Source organism: Vanessa tameamea, chromosome Z, assembly GCF_037043105.1.
Source record: "Vanessa tameamea isolate UH-Manoa-2023 chromosome Z, ilVanTame1 primary haplotype, whole genome shotgun sequence".
NCBI classification, from domain to species: domain Eukaryota; kingdom Metazoa; phylum Arthropoda; class Insecta; order Lepidoptera; family Nymphalidae; genus Vanessa; species Vanessa tameamea.
Window position 1 is genome coordinate 6,128,040 of NC_087341.1, and position 24,331 is coordinate 6,152,370.

A 24,331-nucleotide genomic window follows, 5' to 3' on the forward strand; every position below is an offset into this window, starting at 1 on the left:
TACCGATCTGATACTGTCTGATGTGTTTTGTGTTCGTTTTATCATTTATTTTGTCATTTAAAATAAAAAGTAATGTAACATAAATGGTGTTTTAATTTTATTTTTAAAAATGATCATTTTAAATTAGAAATTGAATTAGAAAACGAAAATCTTGAACTAATAGCCTGTTTTCATTTATACCATGTTTTATGAATATGGTATACGAATGGGTTACATTAATTATATTATGCAGTTGTCACTAGTACTAGTAATTTACAGTATATTCAAGACAATGGTACTAAAATTAAAATAAAATCAAAATATTTGGTTCTTTAGCACTTAGGTATATGAAAATATAACTGTTTATTTATGAAAAAAAAAAATATATTACAAAACATATTTTATTAAAAGTAACTATGTGTTATTATTATTATTCCTTTGGATATACGATTATGACGACTATGTCCTATATTCCTTTTCTTTGGAGTCGGATTAAGCTAACAACGGCTGATACATTTTTACGACAGATAGCGCTACGTGCAACTCTTTTAATTGCTCGTAGTACTCATGGTAAGAAATAGAGGACGTTGTTGAAATTTTATATAACATTGTCGTAATTAACACAACAATTTAAGTATTTCTAGAATTGGCAGTACCAATAATAAATATTTAAAACAATGTTGCTTTAGGACCTGCGGGGCGGCTATTAGAGTTCGTCGATTTCAATCGCTATTTTAATCTGTTGCGATTGGAATCTGTCAAAGTGACGGTTTTGTGATAATCGGTTAAACTTTTTTAACACTTAACTTTATAGAAATTTATCGATAAAATAGTTTTGAATGAAATAGCGATGACGGTTTTAAGTAATATGTGGAAACGACAGTTTCTGTTGCTAAAAATGACATAACAATAGATCAGTGAAGAGTGGTATTATAAGATTGAAATAGCAAAATGTAAGTATAAAAATAAATTATTATTTTTATCATTATTCATTCAGTTTAAATACATTTTGAATTGATTAATACGAACCTAATTCGTTGATTACTTTCATTTAAGTTTTGAAACATGTCAATCCGAGTGATCTTGATGGCTGCGGAAGAGAAGCGCCTCAAAAATAAAAATATCTTAAGAAGACGCCTGCTGCGGATGAGAAGCGCCGCAAAAATAACAATATCTTAAGAAGACGCCTGCTGCGGATGAGAAGCGCCGCAAAAATAACAATATCTTAAGAAGACGCCTGCTGCGGATGAGAAGCGCCGCAAAAATAAAAATATCTTAAGAAGACGCCTACTGCGGATGAGAAGCGCCGCAAAAATAAAAATATCTTAAGTAGACTCCTGCTGTGGATAAGAAGCGCCGCATCATACCCAAATAAATTATTCATTGCACAAACCCGATTAAGCAAAGATGGTTTCTGGTAAATCTGCAGCGAAACAATTCCGCATCATCGAGCCACTAAGAGGCCATTTGCAATATGTAATGAAATAAAAGTAAGTTTTTATTACAATAGCGAGATTCCTGTGCAAGGAAATGATGATACTATTAAAAAAATATATTTCCTTTTTCAGCTAGACATTGTAAATATAGATAAAATCAAAATAAAAAAATAATTAGAACTAATTAAAAAACATAAATTATGTTTGAATTGCTTATAAAACATGGTGTATAATATTTTCTTACTATATATAACATGACAAGTTATAATGCATATGTTAAAAAGTGCAAAAAGTAAGGGATAAAATTTTAATATAGTACATATTTAAATAAAACTTAATGATGTTGAAATTAATAAAAAAAGAAACACAAAAGTAAAATAGTAATAAATGAATGGCAAAAAGCTTGCAGCTATTGACTTACGTAGAATTCATATAAGTCAATTCTTGCAACACCTGCTTTGTTTCAAAATTTTTATTTGAATTTTGTTTTATCATTTTATCCATTGAGCAAATAAGCTTCAATTTATTTATCCGTCCTTAAACATCTTCTGAAATTTATTATATGGAATATGAGTCGAATTGAAAGAGGACTGAAAATAATGTTAGATAATAATATATTATGTTTTTGTGTTGAGTTCCATAATATGGGTGGAGAGTTCCATAAAAATATATAAATATCCAAACAAATGTAAATAATTGTTATTCTCTTAATAAAATTGATAATCATTTAGATAATCATTTCTGTTAAGATTTTTTTTTAAATAGTTAACCGGAGGGACAATTTTGTCACCTGATGGTAAATGGTCACCACCACTTTCACCCATTGACTTTGCAGCTGTAAGAAATATTAACTATTGGGGAACTAAGATGTTACATATATCTCTTGTGCCCGTAGTTACAATGGCTCATTCATCCTTCAAACTGGAACACAAAAGTACCAATTATTACTGTATAACCACATAGGCAGAAAGCCCCACTGTCAAGTAAAGTTATTATTAGTTTTCTTACTCTGTTAACATTTTATTTATTCATTTCAGTTCAGTGTTTAATGTCTTGTAATATGGTTTTGTCCTGTGTGAGGGAGGCAATTCTCCAGTTATACAGAATTAATTTAACATGCTTCAAATATTATTACTTGCATTCAGATTCTGATAAATACTGAAAACCACTAAAATATTGTAAAATTTCATTTAATTAAATATTACTTCTTTATTATTTCACTGTAACTATTTTTAATTCTAAATTGTATATGGTTTTTATAATTTCAGCATCCTTTATTGAATAAGTAGTAACTAATAGCAATCAGGGAATAACATACATTGTACTGAAATCAAAAAGTGTTAAGTATCACAGAGGTAATTTTGGGAAAAATCTGTATTTAATTGAAGTAAATATGTCATAGTCATAATTTTGCAGGAGTACCAAAGAAGTCTCACAATGCTTTATATGTAAATCAGGAGAAATAGTTTATCCACTCGTACTCCAAGCAATTTGTAGGAAATTAAATATTAATAACTTTATCAGCGATTATCATGTTACAATTCGTTGCAATGCACGAAATACAAATAATGGTATACTATTTTTGTGCAACTAAAAACATTTTAAATTTAATTTAATTTTGGGGAGCTGGTGACAAGATTTTTATATGATTGACTTTATTAATAGTGATTATTGTACCCTAACAAACATTATGGACTGGATCTGTCACCATGGTAAAGCTACAGATTTATTCACTTACGAAGAGGCACCCCTCCACATTAAATAAATTATCTACAATAAAATTAAATTGTGAATAAAATGTTAATTGACAGTATTTCAAACAAGTGGAAAAATTGTGTAAGGTAAGTAGTAATTCATATTTTTTAAGTTTTATTAACTACTAAAATTATTTTACTTAATCTCTTTTTTTTTAAACGGCATATAAATATAATTTGACATTTTAGCTGTGAAAATAATAAAACTAGTTTATTAACCTTTGTTATAGAATATTTCTAGCAACACTGAATTGTATCGTATGTTTTAAAATATTCAGCGAAAATATCCAAGCAGTTATTCGTTTTTGACAGATGGAACTAATGATCATAGATAAAGATAATACACTTATACTAAATAGCTATAGATAAGCAACTCAAGATTTAATAGAAAAGTTTACGGGCCTCGGCCACTAGATGGCGGTTGTTAGTTTCTCATTGGCCCCATAGATGGCATTAACCTAAACTTATTATATATATTATTTTTTATTTAATTTATATCTTATTTTTTATTAAAGAATTTTGTGAAAATTGAAAATCCACAAATTCATCATATTTAGTAAATTTGTCATTTAACAATTATTTGACATATTTTTACAATGAAAAACTTGCATGATTGACCTTTAAATTTTTATTTCAAAATCAAAAATCAAAATATACTTTATTCAAGTTGTCTTTAACAAGCACTTTTGAATCGTCATTCAACAACTTTTTTTATATTAAGTGAAGTTACTACCAGTTCGGAAAGTGGATTCTACCGAGAAGAACCAGCAAGAAACTCAGTACTCTTTTTCAACATTTAAAAAAACAGTCATGTTAGTTAATTACAATTATATATGCATGTAATATATTCTGCCTGGAAGTCAACAAGTATTAATTCCACTTTTTTTATCGTTTGTATAATCTTGTATTGAATAATATGCCTTCTTTATCAATGTATTTTTTACAAATTATTTTAATTTATCAAACAGCAAAGTTAAAAATGTCTGTGGAATTTTATTATAGAATACTTTGCCTCAAGAAGGATTCAGGAAGTCAATAGACTTAGCGAAGTGACCTTGCCGTTATGAGTTTATCCTTACTTCTTGTGGACATAGAATGATTATCACAGATTTTATCAAGGTGATCAATGTTACTATGAATATACATAATGTTGTTGTAAATATATTATGACGCAATGCTTTGCAATTTATTATTATGTTTTCTTGTGTTTGTGAGTTTTAAAATAATCAAATGCTTGAACTTTAATTGGATCAGTCTGGTCAAAGGACGTTATTTTTCCATCTATAATTCTATTAACATTTTTACACCAACTGTGAATTATTCTATTTATTGCTAGATTAATAATATAATCAATTAATGAGCCTTTATGCTTTTCACAAGATATTACATTAAAGTTGCAATTACAATCTATAAAAAATCTCATTTTCTCTATTGGACAATATGATTCAGGAGCCTCACGCAAACTAGCCACAATCATATAATACATTTTGTTTAATAACTTTACAATTTTTTCACAAACATCAGTTTCCATACAATGTAGCCTAAAAGAAGAACCTATAAATATACATAATTCTAATTATGAGTAAGAACTATTCTTCATTATAACTTCTTACTCATAATTCTATCTATAAGTATGTAAATCATTAACTATAATATTAATAAAAATGCCTAATTGTGAGGATCATTTAAGGATCAGGTTGTAATTTAGTTCAGAGATGTACTTAATGTTGGAATATTAAATAAAAATCTAAGAATAATTCTGAAAAACCAATTTGCTGTTGTTTGCAAGTACCTTCACCCTGATCATCCTTTGTTGTTAGGGCAGTTGACCGCTGCATTACATTAAGCCCATGTTTAATAGCATCAATTTCCATGGATTGCAGCTGAGATGAACCTGAAAGTATAAATAGTCGAATGTAAAATTAGCTTGCAAGACTAATCAAGTGATATACCATTGTGGTATACTGTATTAGTAATACTAAATTGGTTAATACTTTTATAATACTAAAGGTAAACTTAATAATACTTTAGTCCAAAAGTTACCAATATTTAGTGTTGGAACTGCATTAGCTGTGAGTCTGTGGCTTTGTGAACAATAACATTCTTCAAAGTGGTGATAGCATATTCGAATTTGGTTATAAATGTAAATGTCTCCTTTGTCTTGAATATCTTCAGAGAGGACAGATTTCCATACATTAAATTTTCTAGATGTGGGTATTGTGGTTTAGGAAATCGATGCAATGGACCTGCGAAAGATATATATAGATAAAAGATATTTGATTTTGTCCGAAGGTTTACGTATCCTCAAATGTACTATGAAGTTCATCAAATGAAACCAGTGGTAGGAACTGGGCCAGTATTTTACCCAAACATATAGCAATGTAGTTTTAAATTACACACCATCGTTTTTACCACCAAAATGACACTTGAATCGGGAGTTTGATGGCATTTTCACAAGTCAAATAAAAGTTAGCGCAATGCACAGCGAACGATTCAAACAATTTTAAAGTTTCGTCGTTTGGTTAAAGTCGCTACAAATTTTGATAATTTAAAATGCTGCCAGCACCATGAAATTATTAGATTTTTTATATGACAACAAACAGAAGCATTTTCGAAATAATTTCGTCATCTGAAACATCTACTAAATAATAAACCCTATTACAAAAACAATTAAAATATTCTTAGATCATAATGTTTATTGTTTACTACTATGCTAATGTCATCTAGCGAGCGCATAAACAACAACAGTTTTAAAGTTTAAGTAAGTTTAGGGGCATTGACTAAAAGATGGCGTAAGTTTCTATACATTTTTTTTTTCTAATGAATGTATTAGAGTTGCATGCCCCTGCTAATGATTGCGGCAACGTAAGTCGTAACACTGATTATCGATTCAATGATGGGCACAAATTGATATGTAGAATCAATTATCGTTTTTGATGCCATTGAATAAAAACATGTTTTGTTGGTTTTTATACATGGTGAATGAAAAAAAATAAACTAGTAAACTAAATTCAATTTGAATTCAATTTTGCAGGTTATCCACAACTATGGACTATTCTGTGTTCGGATATACACATGAATATACTAAAACATACCATTCTTTGAACATAAATTTATATGAAAGTTTAAAAATATCCAAATAAAATATTAACATATTTAGTACAATTTAAATATTGTGTCCAATCCCTGTATTGTAATTGTCTCGTAGAGTTCCAGGTCAAAAGATTAAGAATAATAAATTAAGCTTATTTTATTTTATTTATTTATTTAATATTTGGGAAACAAACAGATATAAAATATAATCTGATTACATAATACAATTTCAATATCACATTATCCAGCGAAGTTTCCACCGATTGATAAAACATAAAATGCACTCAAATATTTTAACACAATTAGAGAAAAATTATTGGACAATATTAAAAGTATATAATTACTTAAATACATACTCGTATATATTGTAAAAATAAAACCTCTAAGTATTTATATGCCTGCAAAACCCACATTTTTTTTACAATTATGTACTTACTAAGTTTATTTTGAAAACACAGATGTTTCCTAAATATTTGAATATTATTGATGAATACGTATGTATAAAATGATTATTTTTGACGTGGCTTATTGCATTTATCCAACCTAAAGTTAATCGGAAATGCAAGTTCACCTATTCATGTTGAATGGCGTGGGTAGTCGGAATGCAATTTTGATTGTTCTTCCGGAACAAACATTATTCATTTGCAGCATGTTTGCGGCGAATACATTCGATCACTAATGCCATAGACTGTAACTAAGTACATGTCGGCGATTCGCCAGAATTCTCCCCGGGATCCATATAGAAGTCCAGAAAAACTCTTTTTCCATTAATAAATTTTATATTGATAGTAACAATGGTGTAGTGATTCGTTCTACAATAGTCCTAAGAATGCTCGCCTGCACTTACTTCCTTTTCTACTAACTAAAACTACGACATCCTTTTTTATATCAACAACAAGACCATATTTATTTTGTTACAAACATAATAACTATTAATGGCTTATAATAATAAAAAGATATTATAAAATTATTTTTGATCTTAATTAAAAATCCAAATATATTGTAATTAGCTTAATTATTTATCACTATCTATATTAAAAATATACCGGACAAATCAAATTTACGCCTTTCTTGACAAAAACAAATCATATTTATATTTCAAAATTATTAAAACAAATTTCATGACAAAAATAGATCATATTTATATTTCTAAATTATTTAAACAGTATTAGTTAATAATTGCCATAGCCAAAACTTCTATTAAATCTTAATTTATTTAATTCCTTATTTATTATAATAAATCTGTCCGGAAATCATAGGTTTAACGCCATAGGTACAAAACAAATGTTAATTACTTGCTTGATACATTCTACATTCCAAAATAAGAAATATAACTTAGTATTATCTAAGATTGATTCTAAAATATGAATTACAATTTATTATTCTAAATTTTGCTTACTTTATTGCTAAGAGTAGATAATAATATTTCCTGTATTATTAAGTCCCAAATTAGCTGATAGATGTCTCTTTACAGATTATAAGTTTTATTCGATTTGTTACATATATTGACAACAGATGGCAGCACGGCGAACGCTCATGGATATAGTTTTGTTTTGTTACATACATTGAAACCAGATGGCAGCACGGCCGAGCGCCCATATACATTTATGACGCAATATGTACACATAACGTATGAAAATGTATTTACGAAGTCATAGGCATAGATAGATAAGACAAACATATTTTATCACGCCATTTAAAATTAACTTTTAAGCAATCCACATCAGATACGTTCTAAGGCAATGGTTGAAAAGTGAGATAATCAAAGTATTTCAATTACTTTGAGTTATATTTGAGCTATACTATAAATGGTGAATTATTGGGCTCTAGATCAAATACATAATATTAAGCGACCATTCAGACCACACAGACAGATATGTACTATATGTAAACATATATCCCTTTGTATGAATATTACTATTCACTTTAGAGGTTTTTATATTTTTGGTAATCTTAGTTGTTATTTGATATAGATTGGTGTAAAACAAAAAAAAACCGATTTAAAAATATGTATGTATATGCTATAAACAAATATTTTTTAAAAAAAAATGTATTTTTCTGAAATGTTTTTTTATTACCTTTTTAGAAACATACTTTCCTGATATAAACCAATTTTTTTTCACAATACACATGATAAAATGTGTTGCAATTACCATAACACAGGGTTATTGGTAATTCGACGTATTCCCGTTAGGTGATAGGGATGACTCTGCGATAATTTTAACTACCATATGTACGATACAAAAGTGAACCATTATTGAGTTATCACGTTTTTTAGATTTTTATAAAATAAGTCAAAACTGCAACTACAAAATTTATTTAAAAAAGTATCGATGTGATTTAATCACAATTTTCTGCTGATTTATAAAAACGCTTAAATGGTGGTTATTTATCTATATTAAAACAACAATTATCGGACCAAAATACTAGGATAATAATAATACTGAAAACGATTTTATTTCAATATATTTTTGATCAAAAATGTATAACAACTAAGAATTTATTTCAAAGCAACTGAAAAAAAATGTCAAAACTCATGACAGAGGAAGCTAGTGGAAATTCATATTCGAATAAAAAATCGTATTCGCTCTTTGAATGTCTCGTAAATAGGTTTAATGCATACCTTTGCTAATGCAGCAAGTTGGTTAAGGTAAACAACGTTTAAGAAAAAAAAACATTATTTCCAAACCGTTCTTTTTTCAAAAACCATTCACGCATACATTGGTTTTGTTTTACAAATTATTGGCGCCGTGTTTTTGAATTAAATACACAATATACAAGTTGTTTTTTTATATTAAATTCACTACTTTATTTTATTTGAAACATGGAAGAAGAGCTTGATTGGAATGGACAGTATATTTCTTATTATTTCAAACAAATTACACAAATGAAAAATACGCTGATATTATGTTTTGTTACGGTTTTTGTGACGGTAACAGTGAAGCTGCTCGTCAAAAATATTCGAGTCGGTTTCCTTATCGGTTACATCAGTTTTTAATGGAGTGAATTAGGCGAATCCGGGAAGCTGATAGATTTCCGAGGCAATAAATTGATGCCAATAACCCTGTATGTTTATACCATGCAGAATACTTATGGGGTAAATAGTAAATAAAAAAATACAAATAAATTTTACGACAAATTAGTAAAGCACATTTTCAGTTGACTATGAATATCTTCTGACGTTTAAATGTATGTACCTACGTGTACCCACAAAGATAGTCTGTGCGTAGTAATATAACTCACTTCTAGCAGGTTATAATGCTCACATCCACTGCGATAGTAAATAATTTATAGCGTTGTTAGTAGTTAAATACAAGATCGTACATTTCTTGGAAATCTATTCAGTATTCTTTGTATTTTTATATTTATAATTCATACACCCGCCATTCTGTCCGATACGATGATTACAGACACAGATCACTATTACTACGAGTGGAATAGTATTATTAATAGTAACATATATGATCCAACTTCTCGACCATATTCTGAAATGTCAATGCGATTCTCTACCTAATTTTATTTTTACAAAGTATTAATCAGTATCACAATAAATAAACATGGATGTTATAGATTTTTTTCGTTTTAAAAATATGAGATCAATATATTCGAAATAAACGTACAGGTTGTCGTTGTTTTTTTCGTATGCTTCCTGAATAATATGAAAAAGATTTGCGGGCGCTGGCCCGCATTATTTGGGTTTATGAATACCGCAGAAGTAGTGTCAGTACTGTTAGACTTAGCAGCTCAACGTCCCGTATGGTTATAGGTCAAATATGTGAGACCTGTGAGCCTCTACCTCTCACTTGAACTCGGTCAAGTGCTCAAAGGGTAGCACCTTCTAGCTCGAATTGGTTCGCCACATCTTACAATGATCTTCATCTAATATATTATACGTTTAGATACATTCAGAGTTAGAAACGATAATCAACTACAACTTTAACATCACGTAACCAAATATATCTACCACATTGCTTTCGTTATACGTCGGTGCTTCTTTGATACAAAACTCATAAGCATCTCTACCATTTTCTTTGGATTACGTAAGACAACGCCATCTAGGTTGTATGAGAGTAACTAGTATATCATTGAAATGAGCTATGAGATACAACTCAGGTGAGGGTTATTGGACAAAAGATGTCGCTACCTTGTAGTTGCATTGGAATTGTACATAATATTATGTATAAATATTAATTATACATTTTATTAATAAAGTTGAATAACTAAAACGTTTCTATCCGGTTCTATTAGTAAAATCTCCTATTTAAAACGGTCTATTACGTCATTTAACCTCGTCAAATTATTCAAATGGGCTTATACGAGCTCATTAATTACAGGCTGTTATATTTCTCCTTAATTTGATAATAATTTCCCCGCGCTATTGGTGCGTGGTGGATACAAATGTAGTAGAATTGAAACAAACATACCTATAAAATTTAATAACACTAAAACAATAAAAAATCACTTACATTTTCAATTTTCTAAACAAAAATATATGATATTTCATTTTAAATGTTTTGTTACGCAATGCTTTTTACATTACAAATAATTCTTCACTTTCAGTGAAGTTGTATGTGCTTATAAAAAATATCGTGCAAACGCCATGTGGAATAAGTAAACATGCGTGGCTTGTAAAAATGATTGCACAAATCTTTAAAACAGATGGATGAGGGAAAAATGTATGGGTGCATGATCCGCTATATATTTTGTATGTGTATTCTGTTATGTTATAAACGGTGGTTAGTATTAGGATACAATCAAGTTGTTACATCAACCGATAAAGAAGCTTCCGATGAACAGAAAGAATTGCAACAAGCTCTTTTTCTTGTCGAACTTCTCAAGTCAGGTTTATAGAAAAACAGGTGTTTTTTAATTTCACTTCATTGAATTAAATACTACATAAATATATTATGTTTTACCTTTACTTAGAATACGCTCGAGTTCTACGAGAGAATAAAGACATGCACAGCAACAGAGTATTATGGGAAGAGGGTGCCATGACGTGTACCACACCTAGTAAGAATATCTACGTTTTTCGCATCTCTTTTAATCGCTGATCTATTGGATGGTAAAGTCTATCCAAATATTTACTTATATTTAATCATATAATCTATTTTATATTCTGATAAGGCTCATTATTTTCCATAATTTTCTGTCTGTATACATTATTACGTTTAGGAAATACGTATTTATTTCAGAAAGAGGAAAATTTGAGAGAGCGCCTGCAACACCACAAGTTCAGCATTGGCCGCGTAGAATTCCGCCAATTTGTAAATACTTTTTTATAAACAAGTTTCCACTGCGTAAATTTATTGTTATATTGCTAATTTTGTTTACCCTTTATTTTAATTCTTTGAAAAACCAAGACATTGGTCAGAATCAAATGTAAATGTAACTAAATACTTTCTGCAGTCCCTACTCTACGGAAATGGAGACGGCGTTTCCCGCAAATAGATGCAAACATATATTATGGTTAGTTTTTATATACCTACCATATTCATACGATAACGAATTTGCTTATCACAATTACATTATTTTAACGTACATATAATTATTATAGATATTCCAGCTCGAAATATTGAATACAATGAAGGATACGGTATGTATACCAACATTATATCAGGTAAGTGTTGTCATAAATATACAAAGAAATATTTTTTATTGATTATTATACATATTGTCACATTATATATTTTGATAAAGTAAAAACCATCCTAATCATACCCACTTTCTGTGTTAAAAACCTATCTGTGACTTGCAGCTCTTGAAAGTAAAGCTTGTAATGTTTAAAGATAAATTTATTCTACTACTATTCCATTGGTAGGTGAAACATAGATAGGAACTATTTTTTTTTTAAATATTTGTTTAGAGGACAAGGAGAACGCTGGTGGGTGGCGAAGGTTTCAATACGAAGACGCGTTTGGACCACAACCAGGAGGGAGCAGCAATACATCGCGCACTACTAAAACTGCAATACCATCGTCTTATAAAGCATCATCGGTCATAAGTTCAACACCGACTTCTATACCAAGCACTGAAAATGATAATATATTAACAGTATCAACTTCCTCACCTGTGGTTTCAACACTAAAGACCACTATATCCGAAATAACGACATCGGTTACCGCGAACACGACCAAGGAAACCGTAACAACGTCTTTAACATCTTCAAGCCACAGTATGTTTAACTAATTAAATACACATATTTGTTAGACACTCGTGGACATATTTAGAAGTACGTCAAAAACGGCTGAATATCTAATATTAAATAAAAAAATGTTCCCATCGGCCCTCAAGTTAATTTTTAATTTTTTCACACTGCCAAAACATTTATCGCAGAATAATAGCACGTCTTTATGTTGCTTTACGCTTCCTTACCGCCGCTACTTTTGTTTTTAATATACCGATTGTTTGTGTCTTCTTATTGGTATCATCTTATTGTCTTGAGCTTATCACTTAATATTTTAGTTAATTGTGATTTGTGGAAAATTTACCTGAAAGGAACAATATTTTACAGAGCTATAATTTGCAATATGTCAAAGTACATACAGGAAGATAAAGGCTTCCTGTATGTTGACAGAAAAACAGCTACTGAGGTAACCGTGAAGAATATAATAAGTATGACATATACATTAAATTTTAAAACAGATTGTGACTTATTTTCTATTAATACATAATGCATTACTCTTTTAATGCATACTAATGTTCAGCACCAAACAACTTAAAAAAAAATAAAAATGTTGTAATGACCAGCTCATCAGATGTTTTGCAGCAAGAGGTACCTACCAACCAACTACAAACTGATTGCGCCAACTATTTAGAAATATTTTATATCAATTTTTTTAACAGTGTTGATTTATTATTTAGTTTTGAACTTGTTATTCTAAAAAAAATTAATAAACGCGGATAATGATTTTTCTTTTAAACTAATTTGTAGCAACTAATGCATACATCTAAATATGTCCATGATCATTGATATATAAATCATGTATCGAGTATCTATGACAAAATTTATAAATAAAACCCCAAACAATTGACTGTCTGTTTGGTCATATTATATAATATCCACTAGTGAGGATATATGTATATGAGGTCGCAGATCTAGTAGTCTTGGCGCCTGTACACTTTCTAGTCGGCTAGTCTCTCTATACAATTGCCGCCAAAGCAATAAATTACCCAGAAGAACATAATCAATTAATCACCATTGTTAATCTGAAATTAACTTTAACATGAATTTGAAACTAAGTATATATTTCGATTTTAGCTACTCGAAGAATAATGCTGTTATTTTCTAGAAAAAGCTCTAGCACTACGTCCAATGTATCGAATTCTAATGAAGGTCACAAGCTACAATCGAATGCAGCACATATAGTGTCATCTACAAAATTTAGCGTATCAAAAAACGTTACACCGCGCGACACAGACCTAGAAGTGTCACAAGCAGCAGCAGAACTCGAGAAAGAACTTGGCTCTAACTTAGAGAACTGGAAAAAAAAAGCATCGCGAAAATTACCTAAAATATGGAGGGCTACCACAAGAGTACATTTAGCGGGTAGCACACGCTACCAAATTCCTTTACCAGAAAACCATGCTTTTTGTTATACAAACCCTGATAATGCTTTATGTCGCACTTTTATATAATATTAACACATTTATTTTTAAACTAAATCATTAAAGAGTATATTACTGCTGTTCTGTCCAAATTAAACATTTACACTTTTCTTATTAAGATTAAGCAAATCTAATACGAATGTTTCTTTACATATTTTGTAAATTGTAGGTAATTTCCCCTAAAACTACATTACCGTTAACATTTTTTCCTACTTTTTAACGTTTAATAACCAACTCTGTTTTAAGTATCTGCTTAATAGACATATTAGGTTTCTGCTACTATAGACTGCTCAGTGGTTAAATAAAATAATATTTTAGTTAGTGCGTAAGTCATGTTAAAACCTTCAAGTATTGGCCAAATAACATGAACATTTCTTGTATTTTTAAGGGCTTTGATCTAGAAAACTCAATTTAATATAATACTAATTCAAATACAAATAGCTTTTATTCCATTGTTTCGAAAGTACTAAAGACAATGTTTATACCTACCCTGTACCTAAAAGTTAGTTTGATCTTTTTGACAGAAGGGCTAGTGATGGGAAACAGAAAATATCTAGTAGTCCAAAAAATAACGTTTTAAAACAAAAAAATTGTAAAATCTTGAAACCCGGGCTAGTCAATGAATCTGCGTAACGAGTGTTTTTTTGCATTATTAAAAGCTTAAATAAAAAAGTTAAAAAAGAAAAATTTAACGATCTCGACTACAATAATTTTAACAACAATTTACTGGAAAGTGAGATGGAAGGGGGAATAAAATGTTTATAAGAAACAATTTTATATTTAATAAATTATGTTTACATAGTAACTTTAATGTTATTTTATGAGATTTTCGCAAAAATTAACGATTTAAAAAAAAATGATCATCAACATTATTACATTATTTTTCATTATTATCGTCGTCGTCGTACAGCTGTCCCCAATGCATTCTAAGCAAGCAGCAGTTTATGCATTTGTAAAAAAACCGCTATCCTCTTCTTTTTCACATAAAAAGAACCTACTTTATCAAAGTCAATTGCAAAGTTTTATTTTAGTTGGAGATCATGCCGATATGGTGTGCCGAAGTATTAAGCTTACAGCGCTCCACCAGGGTTGGTGTGGGTTCGCCCGAAATCGCCGACCTTCGGGCGACGTGCTGCCGGGCGCGGAGGGCCTACGTCCGCTGTCGAAGGCGCAACGGCCTCGACACGAACCTGGATGGACAAATGCTGGACGCTTATCGCCAGTTGAAAAAAGATCTGCAGCTGGCGATAAGCAAGGTCAAAGAAGAGGCCAGGGAGGAGCTTCTAGCGGGTCTCAATCGAGACCCGTGGGGGCGCCCGTACCGCGGTGTGCGCGGGAAGTCCCGCACCCAAGGCGCCCCCGTCACCGAGACGCTGCCGCCGGAACTCCTCCTGCGCCTGGTCGGGGAACTCTTCCCCCATCCAGGCGAGCATGTCCCTCCACAGATGGCCCCCCGCTCCGTGATCGAAGACGCAGTGGCTCCACCACTGATCACGGAGCGGGAGATGGAGATGGCCCTCGGCCGTTTCTGGCTTCGGCCGGAACTGTTCGACGAGTGTCTATGCAGCGGGCAGTTTCCCAAGCCTTGGAAGGAAGGGAAGTTGGTCCTGTTGTCGAAGGAAGGTCGGCCGTTTAATTCTCCTTCGGCATACAGGCCAATAGTGCTGCTGAACGAGACGGGCAAACTCTTCGAGAAGGTCCTCGCAGCCCGTCTCGTTCAACACCTTGAGGAGGTCGGTCCGGGTCTCTCAGAGGCTCAGTACGGGTTCAGGGCGGGCCGGTCGACGGTCGACGCCCTGGACGCCCTGAAGACTCGGACGACGGAAGCGGTGGCCCGGGGGCAAGTCGTCCTGGCGGTGTCGCTCGACGTGGCGAACGCCTTCAACAGTCTCCCTTTCGAGACGATACGGGAGGCACTCCGATACCATGGGGTGCCTACCTATCTCAGGAGGCTGCTGGAGGCGTACCTCCAGGACAGGGAGGTCTACTGGGCGGGTGTCGATGGGAGGCTGGTCCGGCGTCGGGTAGGCTGCGGCGTTCCACATGGGTCGGTTCTCGGCCCAATTCTGTGGAACGTCGGGTTCGACTGGCTCCTGCGAGCTCCCGTTCTTCCCGGGATGGGGGTGTTGTGTTACGCTGACGACACTCTCGTCACAGCGACTAGGCGGGACTTTCGGGAGGCGGCTCGCCTCGCCGAGGTCGGAACGGCTCTCACCGTGGACCGTATGGGAATGCTGGGCTTGAGGGTCTCCATATCCAAAATGGAGGCCCTCCTATTCCACGGTCCACGGAAAGGACCCCCACGAGGGGCGAGTATCACCGTCCGGGGGACGGTGATCAAGGTGCAGGTCCAGATGAAGTATCTGGGCCTCATCCTGGACGGTCGATGGAGCTTCGGGCAGCATTTCGTCCATCTCGGCCCGAGGCTCATGAACGCCGCCGTCGCTCTCGGCCGCCTCCTTCCGAATATGGGGGGGGCGGGATCGCTATGCCGGCGTCTTTATTCCGGTGTAGTGAGGTCGATGGCGTTGTACAATGCCCCGATCTGGGTCGACGCCCTCACCGCTAACAATCAGGCCCTGCTGCGGAAGCCGCAGAGGGTCATAGCGGTGAGAGGCATCAGAGAGTACCGTACGGTGTCGTGGACTGCGGCGACACTTCTCGTTGGCGATCCGCCCTGGGAGCTCCAGGCGGAGGTGCTCGCGGAGGTGTACCGGTTCCGGGTCGAGGCGAAGAACCGCGGCGACCGTCCAGGGTCGGCGGAGGTCGGGCGGATCAGGGCTCTAGCCCAGCAAGCCCTGATCGCCCGATGGCAGGAGGATCTGGGGTCACCCACGGCGGGCCTGGCGACAGTGGATGCGATCCGTCCCCACTTGAGTCGCTGGGTCGAAAGAAAGACGGGCACACTCACCTTCAGGATGACACAGGTACTTACCGGGCACGGATGCTTCGGTAAGTACCTGCACGGAATAGCGCGGCGGGAGGTGTCACCCTCCTGCCACGAGTGTGGTACGCCAGTCGACACAGCGCTCCACAGCCTGAGTGAGTGTGCTGCGTGGGGGCCCGAGAGGCACACCCTGGCGGCGACTATGGGCGGAGACCTCTCGCTGCCGAGCATCGTCAACGAAATGCTCGGTAGCGAGACGTGCTGTCCGGAGATGCGCTCCTTCTGTGAAAACGTGATGTCGCAGAAGGAAGCCGCGGAGCGGGAGCGGGAAGAGGATGCCGCTACAGACCCGCTCCGCCGAAGACGACCGAGGAGGAAAAAGCGCTACGCGCACCTTCTCTCCCCGCCTCAATAGGCGTCGCAGGGACTAGGGGGGGTCTCAGTACCCCGAGAACCCCCTCTAGGTGTTGGAGGCCCGCATAGGCGGGCCGACCGTCAGGGCGTGACGGTACCATGCGCAAGCGATCCCGTGGCGCCCGCGGAGACGGAGAGGGTACCGCTGGTTTTTTAGTGGGTAAACCCGGCGTACCTGGGCGCACTCGGCGTCCAGGGCTCTGGGGAGTCCCCCCCCCCCACACTTTCCATCACGTGGGGGAAGCGCGTAACGCGTTTTTCCAGCAAGAAAAAAAAAAGGGATGGTGTGGGTGTGTTGTGTGTGAAATTATTTATTGCACTAGACATAAAACATTGGGTAGATAAGCGACGGTGGTTCAATATTCATAATAAGTACCTATTTAACATTACAGGATTTTTTGGACCTCCCGCCAAATTTAAATAGGCGGTTCAGACCATGAAAGTAAACACTTTTCAGACCTTCCATCCGAAATCTTTTTTTTTTTCTAAAAAGAGTTATACCAGCTAAAGAGACCCTCAACCAATAGCCAAAGAGAACTCAACCAAAAGGACCCGTTCGTAACAATAACTTAATGATTTTTTGTAATCGATATTTGTAACAGTTACTGCAACGTCTATTATTTTCAGTGTTCCTATTTAAATTTTACTTTGAAGCAATAATGTTTCAAAATTTTCAGATAATGCTTGAATCTTTAGGGACTTTTGTGTTGTATGTTTTTTTTATAATATTTTAACAATTTTTGAAATCATTAAGAAAATAATATTTTGTCATTGCAAAATTGTCGATAAGAAAAATTTACATCTGTCAAAAAGATCAAGCGAACTTGCACAGGGTATAATAATGTTAAATTTTGTCGACCTTTGAACTTTTCATTGTCCATAGCACAATTAAAATGTACGAGTCTAGTCCCGAAAGTGGTATGCAAAAGATTCCCTTACGTATTAAAATTATTAGTTTGTTCTGATTGACCCTTGAATATATATATTGATACTATGCATACATCACAAATATGAATATATCTCCTAATATATCTCCCCGTAGCATTATAGATAAACCCAAGCAAGATTAGAACTCAATAACAACCCTATAGTCTTTGTCGAATCGCCTTAAAATACTTACTTAAAATTGATGTTCTTTACAAATGTATTGATACTTAGATTTTTACCATGTTTTTTTATTATTTTTATTTGAATACACTAGGGTACCAAATTCCAAACCATGTTTGCAGTGTCTCACAACCTGTCCTCACACATTTTTCTGTTTTGCTTTGAGAGTATTATCATGAAATTATTTATTTCGATAATGGGCATAATTGTAATGGTATAAAAGAAGATTAGACAATAATTATAATGACTAATAATTACATATAATCAAAATTACAGATCTAGGGAAGAACTTTGAAGTAAACAAAAATTAACTAAACACTTGAGAAAATTTATGCCCTTAAAAAACTTTATTAATATATTAAGTAGTTTTTAATAATATTTGCTAAAATTAACTAATTTTGATTTTAATTCTGCTGTCTGGATCTCTGTTGTGCTGCTCTCTCTTATACGAATCTAGTAAATATAAGCGAAATGGCATAATATGCCATTTCTATTTTTTTCAGATGAAATTAACGAAAATTAATAACCATAAGTAATTATTAAATTACGTAAACAAAGCGCGCATGTAAATGATAATTCTTGTTTTATGACAGCTGCTTTCAACAACCATATTCAAATATATATATATATATATTTATATTAGTCAATATTCACCATATACGCAATTATTGCACAGTCATTCGAAAGACAATTTTACTACTTTTTAATGTTCTAACACTTAACATTTTCAAAAAATATTTACTTTTCGATTCGGAAGGTAATATGTAACCCACTAATCGCCACTTCAGGAAGCATATTTCTATAAATTATTCCCAAAATACTGTACGGGTATACATATTTTACACTTAAATCTACAAGCACTTGCTATATTAAAATATATGGAAGTCATAAAAAAATTAGGCACTTATTTTATCACGTATTTATTTCACTCCTTTTAGTTCCTGTTGTAAGTTTAGAAGATATAAAACTAAAGCTAAAATAATAAAGTTAGAACCCCAGTTATCGTAAAACAAGGAACTATTGTGTATAAAAATGTATAATAACCCAAAATAACTAATATTGAAATAAAAAGATAATTAAAATTTTCATCAATTTTTATTACGTTAAGAAACCTAAATTTGACAATTTTCCATTATTGTTTAAAATAGCATTCTTATACTATATTGAATTTTTGTATTTTTTTAAATTCAGTTCCCAAAAACATGCACAAAGATAATTATCATATTCATTTAGTAATATTGAGGTAGTTATTAGTTTCTGAACTTATACCAATTATAAATGGTTCTAAAAATAACAGTAAAAATTCAAAGAAAATTTGGTTGAATATGTAAGAAACGTCCAGTACGAACAGATACTGAATAAAAAAAAAACAACCTTCCTAAAATGTACATTGGACCTTAATATACTCAGACGAGAAGCAACAATAACAGCTCCCCAATACATGACCCTCGGGCACTGCGCACGGGGCATTGCGCTCTTGGCGCCGAATGCCGTGTGCTCGACCGCGCTCTTTTTATAATATTAAACAAGTATATTCCTTTTGCGTAGGTACTATTTTTAAGATACATTCATGCACATAAAATGAAATCGATAATTCAGTCGATCACACGCCAAATACACAAAATATTGATTACACACATGAGAAATGAATATTATAATGTCTATAACAGTAGAACCATCAAACAAGAATGATAAAGTATATTTTTACCAGCGAGAATGACATTTAGATGGCTGGGCGCGGGCAACGCGGCGATGTAGTTCAGTCTCGGGCCGCGCGCCCGCGCCTGCCTCAACTTAACACTACTTCACAACGATACAATAATCAACTAAAACTATTAATTTCTGCTTCCTAACACATTACAAATCATAATGTGCAACATTATGATACTCTTGCTTACAAATGGAAGGAATTAACGACATGCCTATATGTACACTCCTCCGGTCGCAGTCGAGCGGCCGTTTACACCGAATAAGATACTGCAAAATAAAATATAAACGGCCGACGCGCTCGCACATATTGTCCTTAGTATATCATGGTTTATATTTATTTGTGGATTGTCGTTTATTATTAAATCTAATCACGATAATCGTGTAGACAAGTTTTTGCAATGAATCGATATTAAAAAAAAAAAAACAATTGCTGGTCAGTTCCTGTTAAACCTGGTTCTAAACAGGCGCCCTTTATCACGTAGACTATCAACAATCTAGTGTAACTACTAGGTATTAGGACTTTTGCTATAACGCGAATTGTTACTTTTAATAATACATTTCAATCGCATTATTAGCCACACAATTACAAAATATGCCCAGTGAGGTTAAGGAACTTTTTAAATTCTGTAATTGAGCAGCTAATAAGATCAGAGACCATATCATGTAAACTTTGTTAATATTCAATAAAGTACTCGCCTATAGTACAAAACATATTCCCAATATTAACAAACTGTTACATGATATGACGTATTTATACAAACAAAAAGGATCAACTTAGGCTAAAGAGGCTTTCTTAAGTAAAAAAGCCTATCCAAAAGAAGCTAAATGACAGATCGTAAATCTTGGGCAAACATAACTTCGCAGAAATCCAGTTCAACATAGAGGTAGTAGTTATCTATTTTTTTTTTAAACTAATACCGTAACTACCCCGCGCGCTCAATATCATGTCAGTAGATTTAATACGAACATGTTTAAATAATTTATAAATAATTGTTATCATTTATTTTTTTCATGTGATAGCAAAATATGGAATGTTAAATATAACGCATAAAGCGTTCAAAATACGAGTACCGTGCAGGGTGTTATATAAAGATTGGGCGCGGGGTTTTACTAAAGGGTAACATTTCTATACGGTTAATTCTCATTCAATTTAATTAAAATCTCAAATATACTATTTGCCAAAAATGTTTTAAACTTACTTTTACTATTGAAAATCAAATTATATATTTTGAATAGATGCCCGTTATGTTCTCAGATTGTCATGATAAGGCAAAATAAAGTTTATTTATTACCAGACTACTGTCATTCTCTACACTTTTTTACACGGCGTTAAGGCCAATACTGTCAAAACGTTGTACATAATGTACATTAGCGATGTTCCGAAAAAACAAATACGCGAAAGCACGTAAACATAATTAAATTCGTAAAGTAAATGAAGTAGTCGGGAAAGATTACAAAATACTAGTCATAAATAGGTCCATAATGTACGGTATGCAGAAAGGTACAGAATAAACTCGGACAGAACGGCTATTCATATTTTTTTTATTCGATGAAAATTATTTAGCTTCGTGGTTAAAGCATTAAATCGTTCGGTAACAGTAGATTCGGTGAAAATTGAATGCCAATAGCGAGATAGTTTTAAATAATATGTGGAAGTATCCAGGTGGGGTCGGCAAACGATGACTGCTTAGGCGCTCGGTTGTTCAGAGTCGCGGCGGAGCGGCGGGCCAATTTGAAATGAAAATTATTTTATGCACCTGGGAGCGAGCGCAAGTTTACGGCGCCGTAAAATATAATTCATATATTCTAACCTCGAGAGCAGGGTTATAACGGATAAAATAATTAACAAGCCCAAAGATAAGGTTTAAATTTTGACCTCCGCGGAAAGATGGAATTACCCAAAGTTTATTTTTATTAATTGTGCTGGCGTTGCACATCCATTGCATTATCTCAAATTTGTAAGATTCGTCACATTGTTGACGTCACACTATGCACTTACGTTGATGTAAGTATTTTAAAAGTATGCTTTCAGAACATTTTATATCGCCACTTATTTGAATATTTATTAACTATCTAAAAATTAATAAAATTTTACATTAAGACCGTCTCTATTACTAAAAAACCATTATTATAAACTAATTTAATATTTTATCTAGACACTATCTGTCGATAAACACTAAACGAGTAAAGAGTAATAACGCATTATCCTACGGGGCCAACTCGTTATCTTAAGCAGGTAACAACAACCCGAATTGAGCCACCTTACGTTTACTCCGTTTTTTGAGGCGAAGGGACGTGTCATGTGGAAGTTCTTCACTGCGTTACAACCCTGCTCGAAAGAATTAAGATAATGGAAAAAGAATGTTAAATCATTCTCACATTTTTGCCAAAACTTCCATATATTATTATCACAATTATAAATATAAATATCTAAGCTTTTCATCAATTTTGATATCATTCACTTAATCTTAAACTTTCATAGTTAAATATCTCACTTGGCACAATTATAACGCAAATCGTACACTCGCATAAAACCGTATCGTCGCGTGGAACCGAACGACCGCTCCGCATCGCTCCGCACTAGCTGAGCTTGTGCGGCTCGGTGTGACGATCGCCATTGTCGCATCGATACAGGAAAACCGTTATAAAGCTAACAAAGACAAAATTACAAAGAAAACGATCAACAAATGTCACTTACAAATTAAAACTCGTACCTTTTAAACCTTACCGTCCAACGATGACTACTATATCAAAAATATTTATATCCATCGCAGGTGGAGTGCAGCGCCGCTGGTTGATTCGAGTAAATAGTCGACTAGTCAGTCTGTCGCGTGGTCCGTCTTATGGTCAGTCAGTCAGTTGGTCAGCCCGTCCATAAGACGGCGGTCGGCCAAGCACCTCTATCGGCTCGCGCGCACAATGTGTTACATTAGGATATCCTTACTTCATAGTTGCAAAGCTTTAGTTTGTCGTTGAGCCTCATGAGTAAAGCGATGTCGTGTATCTCCATTCCAGATCAGAGTTCGCAACCCACACACCCTTTCGACTAAAATCAACAGTATATTGTAGTGTTTCAACAGATTAATCTATTATTTCATAACAAAACAAAATATGTATTACATCTCGTTTGTATAAAAATGGTGCTGTACTATACCTATTGCTACTAACATGTGTATATGTATAGAGAACATAATCGTCAACTATTGCCTTCAGTGAAAACTCTTTACAATGCAGTATAATAACATGGTATGAAAACAATATAACAATTAAATATATTCCGGCTAATTCATATAACTGTCACTATCGTTAAAAAAAATAGTGTATATGAATAATATATATAATATACATAATATATATCCAATTACTCATCAACATTAATTCCGGGATAAAATTCGTCAATAGTATTTAATTATAATTCACTACGTTAATATAATTACGTCAACAACAACATTGGACACAGGCTGCCAACAAATCAAAGCGCTTGAGGCTGCGCACAGCGGGACTACAAGGCAGAGCTAACTGAGCTGGGCCTTAAGTCTGGAATTCGGGGTGGGATCGGGGCTGAGGCGGAGCGGGGCAGGCGTTGCCGTGGCTATGAAGTGGCGACGGAGAGGTGGCGGCGGGTGGTGGTGTCGGTGTGACCGGCGCCTACTGCTGGGCGGGCGGCGGCGGCGGCGGCGCGGCGCGTCGGTGACGACCTGGGGCGCTCGCCTGCGCCACCATCGCACGAATGCGCCGTTGCGCTGACTGCAAGCAGCAACGCGACACATCACTACATTGTCAGAGTCAAATTTCATCGCGACATACCTTCGTTAACGAACGATGAATTATAAATCGCGTTGCCTTAATAATTAGTGTAAAGAATATGTTAATCGCATAGCAGAATTATTATAATATGGCCTTAGAACAAAAACCTTTACCTTATAAATAAACCGCACACGTAATAAAATACCTACTCATCACACAACCTTTCATCCACATAATCATCGCACAACCTGTGACAATTTTATGCGACCCTTTTATATTTCCTATATTCTGTACATGTAGTTACAACGTCCATGCAAACTAAATATAGCAGCTTACGAGTAACATAGTTTCATAATAAAAATACAAATATTATTTGTTTAAATATTTATTTCAATAAACACATAGCAGTAATTGATACATTCGCTTGATGTTTATATAAATGGAAGGAGAAACTCACCTATCGAAAAGATGATAACGTTAAATGTGCCGCCATGACGGCCGTCATGTGGCATTTCATTGTGACATCACCCACTGTGCGCACGTCGTCACAGGGCTCTCATCCCGCTTCGGGTGACTGCTACAACATTTAAACATTT

At 34.3% G+C, this 24,331-nt stretch overlaps 1 protein-coding gene and 2 long non-coding RNA genes across 8 annotated transcripts in view; 2 read left to right on the forward strand and 1 right to left on the reverse strand.

Moving 5' to 3' along the window:
• The first annotated feature begins 10,816 nt into the window (after positions 1-10,816).
• On the forward strand, positions 10,817-11,872 carry LOC135194670 (uncharacterized). The gene is made up of 5 exons (XR_010309896.1): positions 10,817-11,105; positions 11,189-11,275; positions 11,458-11,529; positions 11,672-11,731; positions 11,820-11,872. It is a non-coding gene; the product is annotated as an uncharacterized LOC135194670 (long non-coding RNA).
• Positions 11,873-12,133: 261 nt separating this feature from the next.
• Positions 12,134-13,796, forward strand: LOC135194669 (uncharacterized). The gene is made up of 2 exons (XR_010309895.1): positions 12,134-12,437; positions 13,524-13,796. It is a non-coding gene; the product is annotated as an uncharacterized LOC135194669 (long non-coding RNA).
• Positions 13,797-19,354: 5,558 nt separating this feature from the next.
• The window catches only part of Imp (IGF-II mRNA-binding protein), a 40,317-nt gene continuing 35,340 nt past the window's right edge, over positions 19,355-24,331 (reverse strand). For 5 of the 6 annotated variants that reach the window (XM_026633780.2, XM_064220391.1, XM_026633798.2 and 2 more), the window contains one exon: positions 19,355-23,735. In XM_026633780.2, coding sequence (XP_026489565.1) covers positions 23,637-23,735 — 99 coding nt within the window. In that variant the 3' untranslated portion in view covers positions 19,355-23,636. Of the gene's footprint in view, positions 23,736-24,192; positions 24,313-24,331 lie in introns of all 6 variants that reach the window. The other variant, XR_003368714.2, reaches the window with a different exon arrangement.